Below are 25,711 nucleotides of genomic sequence, written 5' to 3' on the forward strand. Positions count from 1 at the left end.
TATAACATGTCTGACCCTATCAATATCTATAACATGTCTGTCCCCTATCAATATCTATAACATGTCTATAACATGTCTGTCCCCTATCAATATCTATAACATGTCTGTCCTCTATCAATATCTATAACATGTCTATAACATGTCTGTCCCCTATCGATGTCTATAACATGTCTGTCCCCTTTCAATATCTATAACATGTCTATAACATGTCTGTCCCCTATCAATGTCTATAACATGTCTGTCCCCTATCAATATCTATAACATGTCTGTCCCCTATCAATATCTATAACATGTCTGACCCTATCAATATCTATAACATGTCTGTCCCCTATCAATATCTATAACATGTCTATAACATGTCTGTCCCCTATCAATGTCTATAACATGTCTATAACATGTCTGTCCCCTATCAATGTCTATAACATGTCTATAACATGTCTGTCCCCTATCAATATCTATAACATGTCTGTCCCCTATCAATATCTATAACATGTCTGTCCCCTATCAATATCTATAACATGTCTATAACATGTCTGTCCCCTATCAATATCTATAACATGTCTATAACATGTCTATAACATGTCTGTCCCCTATCAATATCTATAACATGTCCGTCCCCTATCAATATCTATAACATGTCTATAACATGTCTATAACATGTCTATAACGCGTCTGTCTCTCTGTCCCCAGAAACATAAAGGAACCTGGGGAAAGACAGTGATTGAGTACAGATCACAGAAGACCAGCCGGCTGCCCATCGTGGACATCGCTCCTGTGGATATTGGAGGAGCGGACCAAGAGTTTGGTGTTGACGTCGGCGCAGTTTGCTTCTTGTAAAGAAAGAGGGATGAAAAGAAGGAGAAGTAGAGGGGGAAAACACATGACATATGAGAGAGAGGAACACACGCTTCTATCAAAAAAAGGAAGAATGAAAGAAAGAATAGAGAAAGATCGAGACACTTTTATATAATTTTTTTGTTTAAGTAGAAAGTGCTTTTTCCAACTAAGTCCTGCACTGAATGGCACCGGCAATATTCATCTGGGATTTCGTGGCCTTCCAGTCTCCCTCCATCAGACCCCCCTCCCATGGTGCCCCAGCCCTCCCTCCACCCCCCACCCTGGGAGCACCACCCCACTAACAAGACGGATCGAGGAGAAGAGGAGAAAAGGAGAAGAGGAGAAAGAGGCAGCGTGCCAGACAATGAGTTGGTGTTATTTATTTATTGTTCAGGTGTGGGTCCCAGGTGTGCTAGGACTGAGTGTGTGTAGCCTGTAAAAAGGCCCCACCCACAACAACATACATATTCTATCAGTTCCCCCTTTTCATGTTCCTCTTCTATTCCTCCACACCCTAAATATGATATCAATTCCAAACCAAAAAGTCTGTCAGTGTGATAAGTGCAGGTGTTCCTACTTCCTACCGCCGCCTCAGTGTGCATCAGGAAGTTACTGTGTATTAGAATAAAGTCAAATGGTGCTATTGTTGTAAAACAAGTCTGTATTCCTTAACAACCAGATACTAATGTATTAGTGACATGTTTATAATGTGTTTACATGTATGTATATGTGTGTATACATATATATATATATACATTTTTCAGAGAGTACATTTCACGCTGAGATCATTTTTCAGAGTGGTAAATGTTGCTGCCCTCCCCCCTCCAACCCAACCCTGACCCTTCTCCATGGTAACCCAATGACACAAAAACCATGTCCATAATATATTTTGTAAAGAGACATGTTCAATTCGGAATCAATCCGAGCTCTAAATTTTTTAAATATCTTTTTTTTTTTTTTTATTATTATATTTTAAGCTACCTCACACACACACACACAAAGAAAGAAACAACAGAGCAAAGTTGAATCCTGTATCCAAGTTTACAAATCCAGCTTTGGTAATCTTCTCTTTGGTGCATTAGACCCCATGTTGTGAGAAGCCCACCAGAAGTTGACTTTGACCGTTGTCCTATCCCACTCCACTTCCTCCCATAAACCCCCTGCTGTCCCCTCACACAGGAAGTACCTTCTGCCTTGGTAGGAAGTACCTCGGCCCTGGCCATGCCCCTCTCGGACCAGGAACGGGATATGGCGTTTTGACTTGATATCACGACTGGACAATCCAGCCCTCATTTACACACAGAGGGAAAGCACCACGACCAGGGCAGAGGGTGTGCATTCGTTTGTGAGGGGGTAGTAAATATATTTTTTATATTAATAATAATAATAGTAATATTGTTAATAATGACATCATTACTATTATTATTACTATTATTAAATATGATGATCATGATTTTGTTTTTGTTACGGTTTTGATTAATGTAAATTGGAAATAAAAGAAGAAAAAAACTATTAACAGGCTGAAGTCACTTTTTATTGTATTGATTTTTGTTGTTGTTGTTGTTGTTGTTTTGGGGGGTTGCTATTCATCCCCCATAATGCTCCAGAGAAGAGTGTGTGTGGGGTTGGGTGCTGTGGTGGTGTGGGTGTTTTTTGGGTTGTTATTCATCCCCCATAATGCTCCAGAGAAGAGTGTGTAGCGTTAAAACTTATCTGGGGAGATTATTTGTTTCTGAAACCTGGAAGTATGATTGAACGTTGTTGTTGTTGTTGACGGTATTATATTCCCAGAGATAGAAGCCGTACCAAATCTAGATTCTGTGTCCTGTATGGGTCTTTCCGTTGGTCTTCTGGTGTTTGGGCTCAATGCATATCGAGGGGTGGAATGTAGTCAGAACACACAAGGAGAGACCATGGATCACAAGTGGGTGGCACCCCATTTTATTTGTTGTTTTCTTCATCGGAGAGAGTATGCAACATTTTGTGAGGAGGTGCGAAGTTCATATCATGTACTATTTTGTAAAATGTAAAAACCTTTTTTCAATATTTTCAGATTGTTTTTTAAGCATGCTAGATAAGAGAAACATTTCCAACCGCTATCATCAGTAACTGTATGAACTGATTGTCATCCTGTCTTTACATTTTTTCCCTTTTCTTTCCTGACCTTTCACCTTTCACCTTTCACCTTAGCAATAAAAGGTAGAAGCATTTCTCTAAACAACACAGAGCCACGTTTCTTTTATTTTTTATATATTTTTTATTTTATTTTCCCCCCCGTAATTTGGTTTTAAAGTTAATTTATTATTTGATGTATTGGTTCCCGAATCTACGATGTCGTCGTCTTTGTTAGAATAATTATTGACATTTAAAACAACAGGAGGAAAAACGAAATCAGCAAGACGAAAATACATCACAAATAAACCCCGTTGTAAAAATGACACAGAAGGAGACATGCTTGGTTCTTGTTGTCTGGGTTATTGGCATCTCCACAGACTGGTTTTGTCACTCAGGTTGTGGTATTCATTGTAGCCTATGACATAAAACATTTACACTACAGTTAATGACAGGACAGTGCAATCAATTAAAGGAGTTGGGTTATCATTTAAAGGGGCGGTGCTATCATTTAAATTAACAGTGCTATCATTTAAATTGACAGTGCTATCATTTAAATTAACAGTGCTATCATTTAAATTGACAGTGCTATCATTTAAATTGACAGTGCTATCATTTAAATTGACAGTGCTATCATTTAAATTGACAGTGCTATCATTTAAATTGACAGTGCTATCATTTAAATTGACAGTGCTATCATTTAAATTGACAGTGCTATCATTTAAATTGACAGTGCTATCATTTAAATTGACAGTGCTATCATTTAAATTGACAGTGCTATCATTTAAATTGACAGTGCTATCATTTAAATTGACAGTGCTATCATTTAAATTGACAGTGCTATCATTTAAATTGACAGTGCTATACCACAACCTGTGCTAGAATGGAACTCTGAATGCCACAACATTACACACACAATACAAAACCTCTTAGGGTTTGTCTGAGACAAAAGAAATAGGAATATCTCCATGGAAACGTACCACATATAGGCTACTGTACAAACAGTTGTTTTTTTCATGAAACACATAATATCCTATTCTGATTGATATAGCAACAATATGGTACAGGACTCATTCTCAATCAATAATGTCAGAGAAAAAAAAAGTTGTTCAACGTATTGCACATTCACCTGCATGCTTTCATTTAGTTCACGACATTAAGCTATTCAGTCTGGATCGCTGAAGCGTTACAGATTCTGCGATATACGTTTTAAGATCCTTTCCCATTGAACTGGCATGTGCAATGTTTGCCGTCATGCGGTCTCTGCTAAAGAGGGAACATTGCCTTTAAATTTCAATTAGGCTGTAATGCTGAACTTCCATGACTGAATAGAATCTCTAGTTTCAATCCATCGCGTGAAGACTGTTCGGGGACACTGCATTCACGGTAATAGCTGCATATTTCGGCTCAATTGGAAATATCTCAAAGTCAACTGTCTCTTTAAACTCACTTCACTAACAATAAGAAAGTCCAGGAGGAAAATATAGGACCATAACTTTAACCACACAGACAGAAAACCAGTCCTTAAAACATCACTAAGAAGATAGGTTAGGATCCACAGAAACAAAGCATTTCTTTAGAAAAAACTTTGTTTGTTTTATTCGTCTGATAATTTTTAACAAAGATAAATGTTAATTATTAAATCAATTCTAAAATCAGGTCTTCATTTAATTTCTCTGCTTCCGAGACAGCTGATACCCTGCCGTCATACACTAGACTCTCCCAACTTGGCCAATTTAGAAATGATTGCTTGTTACGTACTTGATGACTAAAAAAACGGATTCATCACCTGCTTCCTAGGGCCAGGGTAACATTAGAACAGCAGGAAGGAACGGATGTAGCGCGGATTGAGGGATTAGTGGGGTTTAATATAATTATAACTTTATTTGTATATCGCTTTTCGATATAAGTAACATGCTTCACATCATAAAATAAAATCACTAAGCATCTTCACAAAAGTGTGTCTTCGGTAAGGGATTTAAAAAGAGGCACTGAATCTATAAGCCTGACGTCCCTTGGCAGACCATTCCAAAGACTCGGGGTCTGAATGATAAATGCCCGATCTCCTTTAGTTGTCAACCTAGACTTTGAATTGGTCAACAGTGGCCTGCCAGAGAATCTCAGGCTGTGTCCTTGCTCGTAGGGTGATAAAACACACAGGATATGAATGTAGATGACTGGCTGGTTCAGAGTCAGTGACCTTGTAGAGTGAGAGGTTGAAATAGCCTTCACTGATCATCGAGGGCTGGAGAGAGATACAGTAGGACGTATCATGCTGAACACGAAACAACATCACATGCCTTTGGAACATGATACACAGAATAGAAACAGTCCCTCAGGCTATATGTTTGTAACAATCTGCTATCTGTCTGTCAAAAATAATTTGGTCAAGGTGAGTAGTCCCTGTTACGAGTACAATGGAAGATGAAAGCCACCAGTATTGATGATGAAAGCCACCAGTATTGAAGATGAAAGCCACCAGTATTGATGATGAAAGCCACCAGTATTGATGATGAAAGCCACCAGTATTGATGATGAAAGCCACCAGTATTGATGATGAAAGCCACCAGTATAAAGCCACCAGTATAAAGCCACCAGTATAAAGCCACCAGTATTGAAGATGAAAGCCACCAGTAATGAAGATGAAAGCCAACAGTATAAAGCCACCAGTATAAAGCCACCAGTATTGAAGATGAAAGCCACCAGTATTGAAGATGAAAGCCACCAGTATTGATGATGAAAGCCACCAGTATTGATGATGAAAGCCACCAGTATTGATGATGAAAGCCACCAGTATTGATGATGAAAGCCACCAGTATTGAAGATGAAAGCCACCAGTATTGATGATGAAAGCCACCAGTATTGATGATGAAAGCCACCAGTATAAAGCCACCAGTATTGAAGATGAAAGCCACCAGTATTGATGATGAAAGCCACCAGTATTGAAGATGAAAGCCACCAGTATAAAGCCACCAGTATTGAAGATGAAAGCCACCAGTATTGAAGATGAAAGCCACCAGTATTGATGATGAAAGCCACCAGTATAAAGCCACCAGTATTGAAGATGAAAGCCACCAGTATTGAAGATGAAAGCCACCAGTATTGATGATGAAAGCCACCAGTATTGATGATGAAAGCCACCAGTATAAAGCCACCAGTATTGATGATGAAAGCCACCAGTATTGATGATGAAAGCCACCAGTATCGATGATGAAAGCCACCAGTATTGATGATGAAAGCCACCAGTATTGATGATGAAAGCCACCAGTATTGATGATGAAAGCCACCAGTATTGATGATGAAAGCCACCAGTATTGATGATGAAAGGTGCTGATCAATATTGTCTTCTCTGTTTCTTTCTTCTTCTGGTCTTTCTCTCCATTTGGACAGCGTTAAAGCTGTGCATATGCCAGTGGATACAAAAAAACATTATTTTTTTTTGTATAAATGTAGTTAGGGCAAAAATATATAAATAATTATGGAAAAGACCCAGTAGTTACAAAAATAAAATGCTGTAATCATTTAATTAAAGTCAAAGTTGTTATAGATAGTCCATTTTCAATTAACAAGCTCCGTCCCAATACAGAGACATGAATTGTCCCTACGGCCATTTCGTAGGCCTTCTCTTGGTTGTCTTTGTAAAAGAGACTGTGTTCTCAATAACCTACCTGATTAAAGAAAGGCAATAAATAAATAGTTCAGAGACCAGTGCTTATCGTATCTGTCTCCGTGACTGTTTTCCTCGGACTGGGCAAACTCTTCAGATACTCCAGATGTCTTCTGGTCTCAGCCTGGTTCTGTCTCACGTAGTAGACCACATAAACAATGACCATGAAGAACCACACGAACATGGTCACCAGCATAGCCACATCCGTGGTCTTCCGCTGGAGATTACAGAAGTTCACCCCAGAGTCGAGCAACTTAACCAGCGGTTGACCGGCGTGCTCCCCAGCACCCCCTGGATCCTCCCAGCGACTCACCTCCCCGGCGCTCCTCACCGAGCTCTCACACACGATCCCGTTGACCGTCTCCGGCTCTAGATTTAACGTCTCCATCAGCTCCTGCAGGGTACAGTCGCAGTGCCACGGGTTGTGGTAGAGGCGCGTCTTGGCCCGGGTGGAACTGAACTCGTCCCGGCTGGCCTGGCGTAACAGGTTGTGGGAGAGGTCCAGGAGACGGAGCTCTGAGCTCAGGTGGCGCAGGGCCCCGGAGGAGAGGGTGTCGATGCGGTTGTGGGAGAGATACAGCTCCCTCAGGTGGGTCAGCTCTCTGAAAGGAAGGTATATAACAAGAGGAAGTGTCAGAAACATCATAACTGGACCTGGAACTAAAACCAAAATGGGAGCCAGATATGAATTAAAATGAAAGAAATAGAAAAATAAATATTAATTCATTAATCAATGAATAAATGAATTAAATGAACTAATGACAATAATGAAGGTGAAGGTGAATAAAAGAAATCCCAATTGTTATCTTCCTTGCCTAAAGGCGCTCTCGGGGAGCGAGCGGATGTAGTTCCTCTCCAGGTGGAGGGTGACGGTGTCCGGAGGAAGGCCCTGGGGGAACTCACGGAGCCCAGCGTCCGTACACAGCACCATGCTGCTCTCCCACACACAGTGGCAGCTGTCAGGGCACTGGGGGAACACCGGGGAGAGTAGGAGGAGCAGGACCAGCAGGGTGAATGACCAGCCTCCCAGGCCTCGACCCAGGTCTCTCCCAAGCCTTGTCTCCTGCCCCAGCCATGTCCTGGTTCCCTGCCCTCTCTCTCTTGCCCTCCCTCTCTCCAGTCTTCTCTCTTTCCCAAGCTTTGTGCCCAGCCCTCCTCTCTCCAACACTTTACCCAATCTTCTCCGCAGCCCCAATCCATCTCCTCCATGACATCCAGTCCTCCCGCTGAGGCACATGTCCTCACCATAGCCCCCGACACACCCCAGGTCCAGAGGGAGATGCCAGGGCCAGCAGAGCCTGGTGGAACAGAACAGAAAACAGCATGAGAAGAGGCTATAGAACACACAGAACATCCACAGGAGGTTAGTGGAAAGTTCATACAGTACACCCACATCCACAGATGTTGGAGTGAAAGAACACATGGAAGGAACTTTGATTGGTGGAGAAGAAAAAGAACACATGGGAGGAACTTTGATTGGTGGAGTAGAAAAAGAACACATGGGAGGAACTTTGATTGGTGGAGAAGAAAAAGAACACATGGAAGGAACTTTGATTGGTGGAGAAGAAAAAGAACACATGGAAGGAACTTTGATTGGTGGAGAAGAAAAAGAACACACGGGAGGAACTTTGATTGGTGGAGAAGAAAAATAACACACAGGAGGTACTTTGATTGGTGGAGAAGAAAAAGAACACACGGGAGGAACTTTGATTGGTGGAGAAGAAAAAGAACACACGGGAGGAACTTTGATTGGTGGAGAAGAAAAAGAACACATGGGAGGAACTTTGATTGGTGGAGAAGAAAAAGAACACATGGAAGGAACTTTGATTGGTGGAGAAGAAAAAGAACACCCGGGAGGAACTTTGATTGGTGGAGAAGAAAAAGAACACTGTAAGCAAATCCACTAAAGAACACACAGAGAAAAACTAATTTGGCAGTTCGTTGCATACAACAACACAGAGATACACATAGAATAAACAAACATGCAGTCAACAATACAATAGAAAAGGTCTATATACAATGTGTGCAAATGTGGTAGGATAAGGGAGGTTAGGCAATAAATAGGCCATTGTGGTGAAGTAATTACAATATAGCAATTAAACACTGGAATGATATATGTGCAAAAGATGAATGTTTAAGTAGAGGTACTGGGGTGCAAAGGAGCAAGATAAATAAATACATGGGGATGAGGTAGTTGGATGGGCTATTTACAGATGGGCTATGTACAGGTGCAGTGATCTGTGAGCTGCTCTGTCAGCTGCTGATTAAAGCTAGTGAGAGCCTGGAAGGAGAGTTTACAGTCTAACCAGACACCTAGGTATTTGTAGTTGTCCACCTATTCTAAGTCAGAACCGTTCAGAGTAGTGATGCTGGACAGACGGGCAGGTGCGGGCAGCGATCGGTTGAGGAGCATGCTTTTAGTTTTACTTGCATTTAAGAGCAGTTGGATGCCACAGAAGGAGAGTTGATGGCATTGAAGCTTGTCTGGAGGTTAGTGTCCAAAGAAGGGCCAGAAGAATACAGAATGGTGTCGTCTGCGTAGAGGTGGATCAGAGAATCACCAGCAGCAAGAGCAACACCATTGATGTATACAGAGAAGAGGGTTGGCCCGAGAATTGAATCCTGCGGAACTCCCATAGAGACCGCCAGAGGTTCAGACAACAGGCCCTCCGATTTGACACACTGAACTCTATCAGAGAGGCAGTTGGTGAACCAGGCGAGGCAATCATTTGAGAAACCAAGGCTGTTGAGTCTCCTGCTAAAATGTCGAAAGCCTTAGCCAGGTCCATGAAGACGGCTGCACAGTAATGCCTCTTATCGATGGCGGTTATAATATCATTTAGGACCTTGATTGTGGCTGAGGTGCACCCATGACCAGCTCTGAAACCAGATTGCATTAGAAACAAATTTCATCCAATTCTGCATATTTTTTTTTATACCAAATGATTGAAATGATGCGACTCTGACAGTGACCAAATGAGAGTATTAAAACAACATGGTCATCAAGTCCCAGTGAAGAGACACACAGATTTTACAATATAATATATATATATAAACTCAGCAAAAAAATAAAATGTCCTCTCACTGTGAACTGTGTTCATTTTCAGCAAACTTAACATGTAAATATTTGTATGAACATAAGATTCAACAGCTGAGACATAAACTGAACAAGTTCCACAGACATGTGACTAACAGAAATGGAATAATGTGTCCCTGAACAAAGGCAGGGGGATAAAATCAAAAGTAACAGTCAGTATATGGTGTGGCCACCAGCTGCATTAAGGACTGCGGTGCATCTCCTCCTCATGCACCAGATTTGCCAGTTATTGCTGTGAGATGTTACCCCACTCTTCCACCAAGGCACCTGCAAGTTCCCTGACATTTATGGGGGAAATGGCCCTAGCCCTCACCCTCCGATCCAACAGATCCCAGACGTGCTCAATGGGATTGAGATCCGGGTTCTTCGTTGACCATGGCAGAACACTGACATTCCTGTCTTGCAGGAAATCACGCACAGAACGAGCAGTATGGCTGGTGGCATTGTCATGCTGGAGGGTCATGTCAGGATGAGAATGCAGGAAGGGTACCACGTGAGGGAGGAGGATGTCTTCCCTGTAATGCACAGTGTTGAGATTGCCTGCAATGACAACAAGCTCAGTCCGATGATGCTGTGACACACCGCCCCAGACCGTGACGGACCCTCCACCTTCAAATCGATCCCGCTCCAGAGTACAGGCCTCGATGTAACGCTCATTCCTTTGACGATAAACACGAATCCGATCATCACCCCTGGTGAGACAAAACCGTGACTCGTCAGTGAAGAGCACTTTTTGCCAGTCCTGTCTGGTACAGCAACGGTGGGTTTGTGCCCATAGACGACGTTGTTGCCAATGATGTCTGGTGAGGACCTGCATTACAACAGGCCTACAAGCCCTCAGTCCAGCCTCTCTCAGCCTATTGTGGACAGTCTGAGCACTGATGGAGGGATTGTGCGTTCCTGGTGTAACTCAGTTGTTGTTGCCATCCTGTACCTGTCCTGCAGATGTGATGTTCGGATGTACCGCTCCTGTGCAGGTGTTATTACACGTGGTCTGCCACTGCGAGGACGATCAGCTGTCCGTCCTGTCTCCCTGTAGCGCTGTCTTAGGCGTCTCACAGTACGGACATTGCAATTTATTGCCCTGGCCACGTCTGCATTCCTCACGCCTCCTTGCAGCATGCCTAAGGCACGTTCACGGAGATGAGCAGGGACCCTGGGCATCTTTCTTTTGGTGTTTTTCAGAGTCACTAGAAAGGCCTCTTTAGTGTCCTAAGTTTTCATAACTGTGACCTTCATTGCCTACCGTCTGTAAGCTGTTAGTTTCTTAAAGACCGTTCCACAGGTGCACGTTCATTAATTGTTTATGGGTCATTGAACAAGCATGGGAAACAGAGTTTAAACCCTTTACAAAAAATATCTATGAAGTTATTTGGATTTTTTACGAATTATCTTTGAAAGACAGGGTCTTTAGTAAAATAGTAAAATAAAGAAAAACCCTTAAATGAGTAGGTGTATTGTCACATGCATGGTCAGGGTGTGATCTGAGTGGGCATTCTATGTTGGATGTCTTGTTTGTCTATTTCTATGTCTGGCCTGATATGGTTCTCCATCAGAGGCAGGTGTTAGTCATTGTCTCTGATTGGGAACCATATTTAGGTAGCCTGGGTTTCACTGTGTGTTTGTGGGTGATTGTTCCTGTCTTTGTGTTTGTGGCACCAGATAGGACTGTTTTGGTTTTTGCATGTTTCTTGTTTTGTAGTGTTTGTGTTTTAGTTGTTTAATTAAAACATGAATCTCAATAGCCACGCAGCATTTTGGTCCGACTCTCCTTCACACCAAGAAAGCCGTTACATGTATCCAAACCTTTGACCGGTACTATATATATATATATATATACATGTGTATTTTTTAAGCAGTAGGTAATTGTCACGCCTTGGTCTTAGTATTTTGTGTTTTAGTTTATTAGTTAGTCAGACCAGGGTGTGACATGGGGTTATTATGTATTGTGTTTTCATATTGGGGTTTGTAGTGTCTGGGATTGTAGCTGATTAGGGGTGTGTGTGTGTGTTAAATAGGTTGGCTGCCTGAGGCGGTTCTCAATCAGAGTCAGGTGATTCTCGTTGTCGCTGATTGGGAACCGTATTTAGGTAGCCTGGTTTTCGCCTTGTATTTCGTGGGTGATTGTTCCTGTCTCTGTGTAGTGTGCACCAGTCAGGCTGTATTAGGTTTCACGTTCTGTTTGTTGTATTTATTAGTTATTCGTGTATAGTTTGTTCGTTTGTCTTCCTAATAAACATGAGTAACTTACACGCTGCATTTCGGTCCGACTCTCCTTCAACAAAAGAAGAACGCCGTTACACTAATTGAAATTTTCAGGAAAACTGACAGCCGCAACCAACCATAGAAATATAATCCATAGATGGAAGTTCTGGCAGCCATTGCCAGGACTGGCAGCCATTGCCAGGACTGGCAACCATTGACAGTATTGATAGTATAACTAGTGATTCTCTGTGGCTAAATGATGCTCTCCGTTCTAGTATAACTAGTGATTCTCTGTGGCTAAATGATGCTCTCCGTTCTAGTATAACTAGTGATTCTCTGTGGCTAAATGATGCTCTCCGTTCTAGTATAACTAGTGATTCTCTGTGGCTAAATGATGCTCTCCGTTCTAGTATAACTAGTGATTCTCTGTGGCTAAATGATGCTCTCCGTTCTAGTATAACTAGTGATTCTCTGTGGCTAAATTCTCCGTTCTAGTATAACTAGTGCTCTCCGTTCTAGTATAACTAGTGATTCTCTGTGGCTAAATGATGCTCTCCGGTCTAGTATAACTAGTGATTCTCTGTGGCTAAATGATGCTCTCTGGTCTAGTATAACTAGTGATTCTCTGTGGCTAAATGATGCTCTCCGTTCTAGTATAACTAGTGATTCTCTGTGGCTAAATGATGCTCTCCGTTCTAGTATAACTAGTGATTCTCTGTGGCTAAATGATGCTCTCTGTTCTAGTATAACTAGTGATTCTCTGTGGCTAAATGATGCTCTCCATTCTAGTATAACTAGTGATTCTCTGTGGCTAAATGATCCTCTCTGGTCTAGTATAACTAGTGATTCCCTGTGGCTAAATGATGCTCTCTGGTCTAGTATAACTAGTGATTCTCTGTGGCTAAATGATGCTCTCCGTTCTAGTATAACTAGTGATTCTCTGTGGCTAAATGATGCTCTCTGGTCTAGTATTTTGAATGATTTATGTCTGTTCATATCATTTTGGGGTCAAAATTATTAAAATGTATAAGGGGGTGCTGCAGCCCCTCCAGCAACCCTCCTTCTGGCAGCCATGCAGGAGACAGAGGAGATTAAGGTTCAGGACAATAAAGGTCACTGGGTAAAGGGGAATAGAAAAGACAGATTAAGCCTGTTTATGTGACAATGAGGATTATTCAGATGGTCACAACTAGCTACCAAAGGCCCATAGAGAGAGGATGACATTAATGGTTGCATCTTATTGTTATGAAGGAAATCACTTGTATTTATTTATTATTCAATAACCAGCCACATATTATAGACTAGTTCCTATATAGTGCACTACTTTAGTTACCTAGTTCCTATATAGTGCACTACTTTAGTTACCTAGTTCCTATATAGTGCCCTACTTTAGTAACCTAGTTCCTATATAGTGCACTACTTTAGTAACCTAGTTCCTATATAGTGCACTACTTTAGTTACCTAGCTCCTATATAGTGCACTACTTTAGTTACCTAGCTCCTATATAGTCTGTTACTTTAGTAACCTAGTTCCTATATAGTGCACTACTTTAGTAACCTAGTTCCTATATAGTCCATTACTTTAGCAACCTAGTTCCTATATAGTGCACTACTTTAGTTACCTAGTTCCTATATAGTGCACTACTTTAGTAACCTAGTTCCTATATAGTGCACTACTTCAGTAACATAGTTCCTATATAGTGCCCTACTTTAGTTACCTAGTTCCTATATAGTGCACTACTTTAGTAACCTAGCTCCTATATAGTGCACTACTTTAGTAACCTAGCTCCTATATAGTGCACTACTTTAGTAACCTAGCTCCTACTAACATCAAGGCGGTGGCCCGTTCCTGTAGGTTCATGCTCTACAACATCCGCAGAGTACGACCCTGCCTCACACAGGAAGCGGCGCAGGTCCTAATCCAGGCACTTGTCATCTCCCGTCTGGATTACTGCAACTCGCTGTTGGCTGGGCTCCCTGCCTGTGCCATTAAACCCCTACATACTCATCCAGAACGCCGCAGCCCGTCTGGTGTTCAACCTTCCCAAGTTCTCTCTACGTCACCCCGCTCCTCCGCTCTCTCCACTGGCTTCCAGTTGAAGCTCGCATCCGCTACAAGACCATGGTGCTTGCCTACGGAGCTGTGAGGGGAACGGCACCGCAGTACCTCCAGGCTCTGATCAGGCCCTACACCCAAACAAGGGCACTGCGTTCATCCATCTCTGGCCTGCTCGCCTCCCTACCACTGAGGAAGTACAGTTCCCGCTCAGCCCAGTCAAAACTGTTCGCTGCTCTGGCCCCCAATGGTGGAACAAACCCCCTCACGACGCCAGGACAGCGGAGTCAATCACCACCTTCCGGAGACACCTGAAACCCCACCTCTTCAAGGAATACCTAGGATAGGATAAATTAATCCTTCTCACCCCCCTTAAATGATTTAGATGCACTATTGTAAAGTGGCTGTTCCACTGGATGTCAGAAGGTGAATTCACCAATTTGTAAGTCGCTCTGGATAAGAGCGTCTGCTAAATGACTTAAATGTAAATGTAAATGTTCCTATATAGTGCACTACTTTAGTTACCTAGTTCCTATATAGTCTGTCACTTTCGTAACCTAGTTCCTATATAGTGCACTACTTTAGTAACCTAGTTCCTATATAGTGCACTACTTTAGTAACCTAGTTCCTATATAGTGCACTACTTTAGTAACCTAGTTCCTATATAGTGCACTACTTTAGTAACCTAGTTCCCATATAGTGCACTACTTTAGTAACCTAGTTCCTATATAGTGCACTACTTTAGTTACCTAGTTCCTATATAGTGCCCTACTTTAGTTACCTAGTTCCTATATAGTGCCCTACTTTAGTTACCTAGTTCCTATATAGTGCACTACTTTAGTTACCTAGTTCCTATATAGTGCACTACTTTAGTAACCTAGTTCCTATATAGTGCACTACTTTAGTAACCTAGCTCCTATATAGTGCACTACTTTAGTAACCTAGTTCCTATATAGTGCACTACTTCAGTAACCTAGCTCCTATATAGTGCACTACTTTAGCAACCTAGTTCCTATATAGTGCACTACTTTAGTAACCTAGTTCCTATATAGTGCCCTACTTTAGTAACCTAGCTCCTATATAGTGCACTACTTTAGCAACCTAGTTCCTATATAGTGCACTACTTTAGCAACCTAGCTCCTATATAGTGCACTACTTTAGCAACCTAGCTCCTATATAGTGCACTACTTTAGTTACCTAGCTCCTATATAGTGCCCTACTTTAGTAACCTAGCTCCTATATAGTGCACTACTTTAGTAACCTAGTTCCTATATAGTGCCCTACTTTAGTAACCTAGCTCCTATATAGTGCACTACTTTAGCAACCTAGTTCCTATATAGTGCACTACTTTAGCAAACTAGCTCCTATATAGTGCACTACTTTAGCAACCTAGCTCCTATATAGTGCACTACTTTAGTTACCTAGCTCCTATATAGTGCCCTACTTTAGTAACCTAGCTCCTATATAGTGCACTACTTTAGTAACCTAGTTCCTATATAGTGCACTACTTTAGCAACCTAGTTCCTATATAGTGCACTACTTCATCTACTGGGACAAGAGGAGAGGAAGAAGAGGAGGCCTGAAACTACAATCTATACTGACCTCTCTTACTGCTATGAATCATCAGATTTACTGGTTGCAGTAAATGGGAAATGTCAGAAAGACAATCCTCATATTTTTCGCGACAATATGGATCTGAGAACTGTACATATGATACGTCTGTGACATCAATATTTACAGTACATATTTTTTTTAATGAATCAATACAGTAATTATTAAATCTGTTTGTAAAACATTTACGCTTGACATTTTATCCAGAGTGCCGCACAGTGCATTCATCTTAAGATAGCTAGGTGAGATAAGCCCACATCACAGTCTACACCTGCATTGCTTGCTGTTTGGGGTTTATAGGCTGGGTTTCTGTACAGCACGTTGTGCCATCAGCTGATGTAAGAAGGGCTTTATAGAATACATTTCATTGACTGAATTGATTGAAATATAAAGTACATCACCATTCCATTCCAGCTAAATAACAGATCGTTTTTTTTTTTAAACACAGACATTTTAATACACATCTAAAATCTGTAAATAAAAAATCTGAGCACAGTAATATATTACACACATGAAGGTACCCAGAACCAATCTTTTTATTTTACTTTATGGATATGGCATTTTGGAAATAAACTCTCTTTCACACATACAGTGCCTTGCGAAAGTATTCGGCCCCCTTGAACTTTGCGACCTTTGGCCACATTTCAGGCTTCAAACATAAAGATATAAAACTGTACTTTTTTGTGAAGAATCAACAACAAGTGGGACACAATCATGAAGTAGAACGACATTTATTGGATATTTCAAACTTTTTTAACAAATCAAAAACTGAAAAATTGGGCGTGCAAAATTATTCAGCCCCCTTAAGTTAATACTTTGTAGCGCCACCTTTTGCTGCGATTACAGCTGTAAGTTGCTTGGGTTATGTCTCTATCAGTTTTGCACATCGAGAGACTGACATTTTTTCCCATTCCTCCTTGCAAAACAGCTCGAGCTCAGTGAGGTTGGATGGAGAGCATTTGTGAACAGCAGTTTTCAGTTCTTTCCACAGATTCTCGATTGGAATCAGGTCTGGACTTTGACTTGGCCATTCTAACACCTGGATATGTTTATTTTTGAACCATTCCATTGTAGATTTTGCTTTATGTTTTGGATCTTTGTCTTGTTGGAAGACAAATCTCCATCCCAGTTTCAGGTCTTTTGCAGACTCCATCAGGTTTTCTTCCAGAATGGTCCTGTATTTGGCTCCATCCATCTTCCCATCAATTTTAACCATCTTCCCTGTCCCTGCTGAAGAAAAGCAGGCCAAAACCATGATGCTGCCACCACCATGTTTGACAGTGGGGATGGTGTGGTCAGGGTGATGAGCTGTGTTGTTTTTACGCCAAACATAACGTTTTGCATTGTTGCCAAAAAGTTCAATTTTGGTTTCATCTGACCAGAGCACCTTCTTCCACATGTTTGGTGTGTCTCCCAGGTGGCTTGTGGCAAACTTTAAACGACACTTTTTATGGATATCTTTAAGAAATGGCTTTCTTCTTGCCACTCTTCCATAAATGCCAGATTTGTGCAATATGCAACTGATTGCTGTCCTATGGACAGAGTCTCCCACCTCAGCTGTAGATCTCTGCAGTTCATCCAGAGTGATCATGGGCCTCTTGGCTGCATCTCTGATCAGTCTTCTCCTTGTATGAGCTGAAAGTTTAGAGGGACGGCCAGGTCTTGATAGATTTGCAGTGGTCTGATACTCCTTCCATTTCAATATTATTATTGCACAGTGCTCCTTGGGATGTTTAAAGCTTGGGAAATCTTTTTGTATCCAAATCCGGCTTTAAACTTCTTCACAACAGTATCTCAGACCTGCCTGGTGTGTTCCTTGTTCTTCATGATGTTCTCTGCGCTTTTAACGGACCTCTAGGACTATCACAGTGCAGGTGCATTTATACGGAGACTTGATTACACACAGGTGGATTGTATCTATCATCATTAGTCATTTAGGTCAACATTGGATCATTCAGAGATCCTCACTGAACTTCTGGAGAGAGTTTGCTGCACTGAAAGTAAAGGGGCTGAATAATTTTGCACGCCCAATTTTTCAGTTTTTGATTTCTTAAAAAAGTTTTAAATATCCAATAAATGTTGTTCCACTTCATGATTGTGTCTCACTTGTTGATTCTTCACAAAAAAATACAGTTTTATATCTTTTTGTTTGAAGCCTGAAATGTGGCAAAAGGTCGCAAAGTTCAAGGGGGCCGAATACTTTCGCAAGGCACTGTACATGACAATATTTCAACACAACAGACATTACCAGCCTCTTGTCCCATCTCCTGCCTCTACACACCCTCCCTCCATCCCTCCCTCCCACTCACCCTCCATCCCTCCCTCCCTCCATCCTCCATCCCCCCCCCCCCTCCATCCCTCCCTCCCTCCTACTCACCATCCCTCCATCCATCCCTCCCTCCCTCCATCCATCCCTACACACCCTCCCTCCCTCCCACTCACCCTCCCTACACACCCTCCCTCCCTCCATCCCTCCCTCCCTCCATCCATCCCTCACGCCCTCCCTCCCACTTACCCTCCCTCCCTCCATCCATCCCTCCCTCCCTCCCACTCACCCTCCCTACACACCCTCCCTCCCTCCATCCATCCCTCCCTCCCCTCCCTCCCTCCTCCCTCCATCCTCCCCCCTCCCTCCCTCCCTCCATCCATCCATCCATCCATCCTCCCTCCCTCCCTCCCTCCATCCATCCCTACACACCTCCCTCCCTCCCACTCACCCTCCCTACACACCCTCCCTCCCTCCATCCCTCCATCCATCCCTCCCTCCCTCCCACTCACCCTCCCTACACACCCTCCCTCCATCCATCCCTCCCTCTCTCCATCCCTCCCTCCATCCATCCATCCCTCCCTCCCTCCATCCATCCCTCCATCCATTCATCCCTCCCTCCCTCCCGCCCCCCCCCCTCCCTCCCTCCCTCCCCCACTCACCCTCCCTACACACCCTCTATCTATCCATCCCTCCCTCCCTCCCACCCTCCCTACCACCCTCCCTCCCTCCATCCATCCATCCCATCCCTCCCTCCCACTCCCTCCCTCCATCCCTCCCTCCCACTCACCCTCCCTACACACCCTCCCTCCCTCCATCCATCCCTCCCTCCCTCCCTCCATCCATCCCTCCCTCCCTCCCACTCACCCTCCCTACACACCCTCCCTCCATCCATCCCTCCCTCTCTCCATCCCTCCCTCCCTCCCTCTATCCATCCATCCATCCCTCCCTCCCTCCACACCCTCTATCTATCCATCCCTCCCTCCCACTCACCCTCCCTACACACCCTCTATCTATCCATCCCTCCCTCCCTCCCTCCCACTCACCCTCTATCTATCCATACCTCCCTCCCTCCCACTCACCCTCCCTACACACCCTCTATCTATCCATCCCTCCCTCCCTCCCACTCACCCTCCCTACACACCCTCTATCTATCTATCTATCCCTCCCTCTATCCATCCATCCATCCCTCGCTTCCTCTCTCCATCCCTCCCTCCCTCCCACACACACACATCTGACAAGCATGACATTACATTCATCTACACTCTCTCTCATTAATTGACCATTGATCCACCTCCAAACAGATCATCCTAACTCATGTTCCAGTGATGATACATCTCTGTGCTGTATAGTAGTCAGGGACATTAACTGCGTTCCAAATGACACCCTATTCCCTTTATAGTAGCATAGTGTACAACCAGGGCCCTGGTCAAACGTAGTGCACATTACAGGGACTAAGGAGCCATTTGGGAATCGGACTGCGACATTAGACACAGTGGGATGTGTGAGTACCACTGCTGATACACTATACCAGACCAGCACATTAATCCATAAGCACACAGCTGGAAGAGATACAGATCCTGGGCTGTGTCTGGGTTGTGGGCTGGGTATTGGGCTGGGTTGTGGGCTGGGCTGTGGGCTGGGTATTGGGCTGGGTTGTGGGCTGGGTATTGGGCTGGGCTGTGGGCTGGGTTGTGGGCTGGGTATTGGGCTGGGTATTGGGCTGGGCTGTGGGCTGGGTATTGGGCTGGGCTGTGGGCTGGGTATTGGGCTGGGCTGTGGGCTGGGTATTGGGCTGGGCTGTGGGCTGGGTATTGGGCTGGGTATTGGGCTGGGTTGTGTCTGGGTTGTGGGCTGGGTTGTGGGCTGGGTTGTGGGCTGGGTATTGGGCTGGGTATTGGGCTGGGTTGTGGGCGGGGTTGTGGGCTGGGTTGTGTCTGGGTTGTGGGCTGGGTTGTGGGCTGGGTTGTGGGCTGGGTATTGGGCTGGGTATTGGGCTGGGTTGTGTCTGGGTTGTGGACTGGGCTGTGGGCTGGGTTGTGTCTGGTTTGTGGCTGGGTATTGGGCTGGGTTGTGTCTGGGTTATGGGCTGGGAATTGGGCTGGGTTGTGTCTGGGTTGTGGTCGGGTATTGGGCTGGGTTGTGGGCTGGGTTGGGCTGGGTTGTGGCTGGGTTGGGCTGGGTTGTGGGCTGGGTATTGGGCTGGGCTGTGGGCTGGGTTGGGCTTTGAGCTGGGTTGGGCTGTGGGCTGATTTGTGGGCTGGGCTGTGGTTGGATTGTGGGTTGTGAGCTGTGGTCTGGGTTGTGGGTTGTAGACTGGGCTGTGGCTGGGTGGTGCTGGTGAATATGACATGCGTTTGTCCTAGTTGGAGCTATCTAGTGTGGATAATTACACAGCTGGAAGAGACACAGCTTGGGCTGGGGACAGGGTTGGGTTGAAGTTACAGTATTTAAAACCCACCACTAATGTTTGTGGCCAAAGAGATCTATTTTCATGTTATCTGACCATAGCACCACTTGGAGTTTGCTAAACGGCATTGGCACTTGGAACTCCGAGCGGTGCTATGGGCAGATGACATAAAAATAGAGCTCTTGGGCCACGCATACCAGTGGTGGGTTTGGTGTTCAAAACCAGAAGCATACCTACTGTAAAATATGGTGGTGGATCTTTGATGTCATGGGACTGTTCTGCTTCCACTGGTCCTGGGGTCCTTGTTAAGGTCAACGGCATCATGAACTTTACCCACTACCAAGACAATTTAGGCCATTTTGCAATGGCCATGTCAGCCTCCCAACGTGTTCTCCAAGCTCTTAAAACATTCTAGAAAAAGCCTCAGTGCTGTCCTCCAAGGGGAGGGTGCTGAAGTATTGAAAACAGGGGTGCCAATAATATTTTTTTCATATTTTTTTTGTATTACTTATTAAATAAAATCTCTTTCTCTAAGCAATTGTATTAGTATAAAATATAATAATGTATACATTTTTTTCTTTGTTGCATACAATATATTTCCATCTTTGCATTATTTTTTGCTTATCTTTATCAAGGGGACCAATACTTTTGGCCCTGACTGTAGTCAATGGTCAGAAGTCGCCTGGTCTGGGCTGTACACTATGTTCTTGTCAAGACAGGGAAAAGAAAACTATACTGTAGCATGTTGGTGACTGTGTAGAAAAATACATTAGTCCAATGATTATATCCGAGTCTTGGTTAGAATCTGTGTAGATTATCTACTGTATGTGTATGTAATCTATCTCCTGTCCCAGCAAGGAAGAGCAAACTATGGTAGCAAGACTCCACTGTTAGAATCTGATCTATAACTGCAGGAGAATATTACGTGTTTGTTTATCCCGTGGTTTGAGACCTGGCCTCAGTTGGTGCTGGGCCAGCAAGGAGAAACGAAGTTCAGTCAGAATGTGATGTAAGACTATGTGCTGTAAAAATAGACTGGATGCTACGTATCTCTTGGCTCAGTCAGTAAAAACAAACTACCATAGAAATACTCTTCAGTCAGACTGCAGGAGAATATATATTCCACGATCGTATCTGAGTTGGTTAGAATCTGGGCTTGGGTTGTATCAGCGAGGAAAGTCAAACTTCAATCGGAATATGACTGTAGGAGAATGGATAAACATCTGTTCGGTCTGTTTATCAAATGAAGGGACAGAACTCAACATGTGACATGTGCCTTAGCCAGAGAAATAGAACACCCGTCCTTACATTTGTCAACACATTTGTCCATTTCCTCCTCTGGTTCTGGTTAGGATCCAGGCTGAAATATCAGCTGTGTATTTGTTTCATATGTGCTTGTATTGCATTTTTTATTAGATATTTGAGTGATTCAAGTATACACGTTTATTAAAATGATTCTTCGTATAATCAGAATCATCTTCATCATTACAAATCCTATCCTATATAAGGGACGGTTTTCCATTTCGCAGTCCACATCGATCTACATTCTGGTTTGACATAGATGGGATAGCTGGTAACGTCACGAAAACAACGCATACTCTTCAACGGGGCTGAAATCTGAGAGTTGTTGTGATTCTGGATGGCCAGACAGCTACTGACAATGACAAGAAACTGTCATGTGGGGAATCGTAAGTGACGGATTTCAGCTAGTTTCATCTTGTTTCATGTCTGGTTTTGAGGTGTTTTGACTGATTTCATGTCAATGCTGATATGGCTCAAATTCGCTAGCTAACCAACTAATGTAACAATGTGTTTGAGAGACATCAGTGCTCATTGTGAAAATGTATTTATGCTTTCAATAAACATTGGAGATGAAATATACTGTAGTTGTCAATCTGAGCAGTGGCCACACACACACACGCACGCACGCACGCACGCACACACACACACGTACTACCAGAGGCCATCTGAATGTCCACCGAGTGAGTCCCATATACCGCCTGTCTGTCTAACTGCCTGTCAGACAGAGAGTAGCTTCAGTGCATTATAAACCCATTATAAACCCATTATAAACCCGTTATAAACCCATTATAAACCCGTTATTAACCCGTTATAAACCCATTATAAACCCGTTATAAACCCATTATAAACCCATTATAAACCCGTTATAAACCCATTATAAACCCGTTATTAACCCATTATAAACCCATTATAAACCCGTTATAAACCCGTTATAAACCCATTATAAACCCATTATATATAAACCCATTATAAACCCGTTATAAACCCGTTATAAACCCATTATAAACCCGTTATAAACCCATTATAAACCCGTTATTAACCCGTTATAAACCCATTATAAACCCATTATAAACCCGTTATAAACCCATTATAAACCCGTTATTAACCCATTATAAACCCATTATAAACCCATTACAAACCCGTTATTAACCCGTTATAAACCCATTATAAACCCATTATAAACCCGTTATAAACCTGTTATTAACCCATTATAAACCCGTTATAAACCCGTTATAAACCCATTATAAACCCATTATAAACCCATTATAAAGTTCTGTTAGAAGACAGCAGCAATTCAGGGAAAGCTACCACACCAATTAACACAATTGAAAACAATCAATCGGTGCATTTTGTGGAACCCACAAGAATGACAATTAGAGAGAGTGAGTGTGAAAGAGAGAGATAGGAGAGAAAGAAAGCGAGAAGGATATAATCGAGAGCGAGAAAAAAGACAAATGACAGGCTCAGCCAATGCTGTTATCACTTCCATTTCCCCAGGGCAGTTAATGAGGAGAGAGAGAAAGAGAGAGAAAGATACATAGGGAGAAAAGAGATTGAGAGATAGGAAGAAAAGAAAGAGAGCGAGGGAGAGAAATAGAGAGAGAGAAAGAGAAATGGGGAGAAGAGAGAGAGAGAAATAGAGAAAAGAGAGAGAGAGAAAGAGAGAGAGAAATAGGGAAAAGAGAGAGAGAGAGAAATAGGGAAAAGAGAGAGAGAGAGAGAAATAGGGAAAAGAGAGAGAGAAAGAGAGAGAGAAATAGTGAAAAGAGAGAGAGAGAAAGAGAGAGAGAAATAGTGAAAAGAGAGAGTGAGAAAGAGAGAGAGAAATAGGGAAAAGAGAGAGAGAAATAGGGAAAAGAGAGAGAGAAAGAGAGAGAGAGAAATAGTGAAAAGAGAGAGAGAGAAAGAGAGAGAGAAATAGGGAAAAGAGAGAGAGAGAAAGAGAGAGAGAAATAGGGAAAAGAGAGAAAGGGAGAGAGAAATAGGGAAAAGAGAGAGAGAAAGAGAGAGAGAAATAGTGAAAAGAGAGAGAGAGAAAGAGAGAGAGAAATAGTGAAAAGAGAGAGTGAGAAAGAGAGAGAGAAATAGGGAAAAGAGAGAGAGAAATAGGGAAAAGAGAGAGAGAAAGAGAGAGAGAGAAATAGTGAAAAGAGAGAGAGAGAGAGAAAGAGAGAGAAATAGGGAAAAGAGAGAGAGAAAGAGGGAGAGAAAGAGAGAGAAATAGGGAAAAAGAGAGAGAAAGAGAGAGAGAAATAGGGAGAGAAAGAGAGAGAAATAGGGAAAAAGAGAGAGAAAGAGAGAGAGAGAAATAGTGAAAAGAGAGAGAGAGAGAGAAAGAGAGAGAAATAGGGAAAAGAGAGAGAGAAAGAGGGAGAGAAAGAGAGAGAAATAGTGAAAAGAGAGAGAGAGAAATAGGGAAAAATAGAGAAAAAGAGAGAGAAATAGGGAAAAGAGAGAGAGAAATAGGGAAAAGAGAGAGAGAGAAATAGGGAGAAAATAGAGAGAGCAAGAGAGAGAGAGAGAAATAGGGAGAAGAGAGAGAGAGAAATAGGGAAAAGAGAGAGAGAGAAATAGGGAGAAAATAGAGAGAGCAAGAGAGAGAGAGAGAAATAGGGAGAAGAGAGAGAGAGAAATAGGGAGAAGAGAGAGAGAGAAATAGGGAAAAGAGAGAGAGAGAAATAGGGAGAAGAGAGAGAGAAATAGGGAAAGAGAGAGAGAGAGAAATAGGGAGAAAATAGAGAGAGCAAGAGAGAGAGAGAGAGAATAGGGAGAAGAGAGAGAGAGAAATAGGGAGAGAGAAGAGAAATAGGGAAAGAGAGAAATAGGGAGAAGAGAGAGAGAGAAATAGGGAAAAGAGAGAGAGAGAAATAGGGAGAAGAGAGAGAGAGAAATAGGGAGAAAATAGAGAGAGCAAGAGAGAGAGAGAGAAATAGGGAGAAGAGAGAGAAATAAGGAGAGAGAGAAATAAGGAGAGACATAGGGAGAAGAGAGAGAGAGAAATAGGGAGAAGAGAGAGAGAGGGAAAAAATAGGGAGAATAGAGAGAGAGAGAGAGAGAGAGAGAGAGAGAGAGCAAAAAGAGATGTAGGAGAAACAGTAAGACTGGCACAAACAGTGAATGATACCTTCCTAGTGAGGAACATGCAATTGACCATTTTGTCTCAGCTACACCGTCTGTATGAATGGATGTTCTATTAGCAGAAGTTACTGGCTCAATTTACAGGTTGTTATTGAATTCATTCAACAGTCATTTATTTTTCTTTTAAACCCTATACCCTTTAGCTACTGGTGTATAGCCTACTGTAAAGTGGTATTAGTCTACTGTATAGAAGTAATATAATAGACAAGTAATATAATAATTTAGCTGGAGAATAAATTATTCCATGTTTTAAATCGGTCTATCGCAAAATCATGTAGTTGTTAGGTTGACATAGGCTAATGGGATAATCATGCAATAATCATTGCAGAAAATGTTACTTAAAAACACTTTCTATAAGAAATAACTTTAACCCATAGTTTGGTAATAATAAAGAAATAGGCGATGAATTCAACCCAGAGACAATTATGCTGCATCTAATATGTCAATAAATAATTATGAAAACAGAAAAGATAATTGAATTTCCTACCTGTGACACGTAATTAACCGCCAAAATTCTTCTTCAAGTTGGAATCCACACGCAAAGATGTTGACTCCGAGGTTCGGTCTGACTCTGATGTGTCCGACACGGATTTGTAATGTGACTATTCTTTAATATGACAGAGCGTCAAACATTAATCCGGTTGTCATCATAGAACAATTCTGTCACTGTTATCACATCTCTCTCTCTCTCTTTCTATTTCTCCCTCCCTCTTAAAGGGGCCGTTGTGTGATGTGTTGTCCCTCCCTCTTAAAGGGGCCGTTGTGTGATGTGTTGTCCCTCCCTCTTAAAGGGGCCGTTGTGTGATGTGTTGTCCCTCCCTCTTAAAGGGGCCGTTGTGTGATGTTTTGTACCTCCCTTGTGGAAAAGATGAGACATACAGCAGGCTGTGTATCACCTCCCCCATTAAAAATGTAGTTATATTATATACATTTAACACCATGAAGTCAAATACAAAAATCTGATTTGGTGTTTACACATTTTTGTTTCCGCCAAATAAACATTGAGAGGAA

General features: G+C 42.7%; 3 protein-coding genes across 5 annotated transcripts in view; 1 reads left to right on the plus strand and 2 right to left on the minus strand.

Annotated features, from left to right (window-relative positions):
• The window catches only part of LOC135540388 (collagen alpha-1(II) chain-like), a 103,513-nt gene extending 100,192 nt beyond the window's left edge, over positions 1–3,321 (plus strand). For both annotated transcript variants that reach the window (XM_064967005.1, XM_064967006.1), the window contains one exon: positions 691–3,321. In XM_064967005.1, the coding sequence (XP_064823077.1) occupies positions 691–837 (147 nt within the window). In that variant the 3' untranslated portion in view covers positions 838–3,321. The remainder of the gene's footprint in view (positions 1–690) is intronic.
• On the minus strand, positions 2,747–25,394 carry LOC135540389 (leucine-rich repeat-containing protein 3-like). 2 transcript variants are annotated; one of them, XR_010455742.1, is made up of 4 exons: positions 25,188–25,394; positions 7,432–7,914; positions 6,378–7,218; positions 2,747–6,347 (listed from the first exon to the last, which is right to left on the minus strand). XR_010455742.1 is itself a non-coding variant. In XM_064967007.1 (3 exons), exons 2-3 carry the CDS (start codon positions 7,851–7,853, stop codon positions 6,648–6,650), a joined length of 993 nt encoding a protein of 330 aa, XP_064823079.1. In that variant the 5' UTR covers positions 7,854–7,914; positions 25,188–25,394; the 3' UTR covers positions 2,747–6,647. The 2 variants fall into 2 exon arrangements, 1 of the variants encoding a protein (XP_064823079.1); XM_064967007.1 differs by having other exon boundaries at positions 2,747–7,218.
• On the minus strand, positions 19,394–20,203 carry LOC135530088 (uncharacterized). The gene has a single exon (XM_064958480.1). It carries the CDS (start codon positions 20,201–20,203, stop codon positions 19,394–19,396), a length of 810 nt encoding a protein of 269 aa, XP_064814552.1.
• Positions 25,395–25,711: the final 317 nt, after the last annotated feature.

The sequence above is a fragment of the Oncorhynchus masou genome, chromosome 5 (genome assembly GCF_036934945.1).
Source record: "Oncorhynchus masou masou isolate Uvic2021 chromosome 5, UVic_Omas_1.1, whole genome shotgun sequence".
NCBI lineage: Eukaryota > Metazoa > Chordata > Actinopteri > Salmoniformes > Salmonidae > Oncorhynchus > Oncorhynchus masou.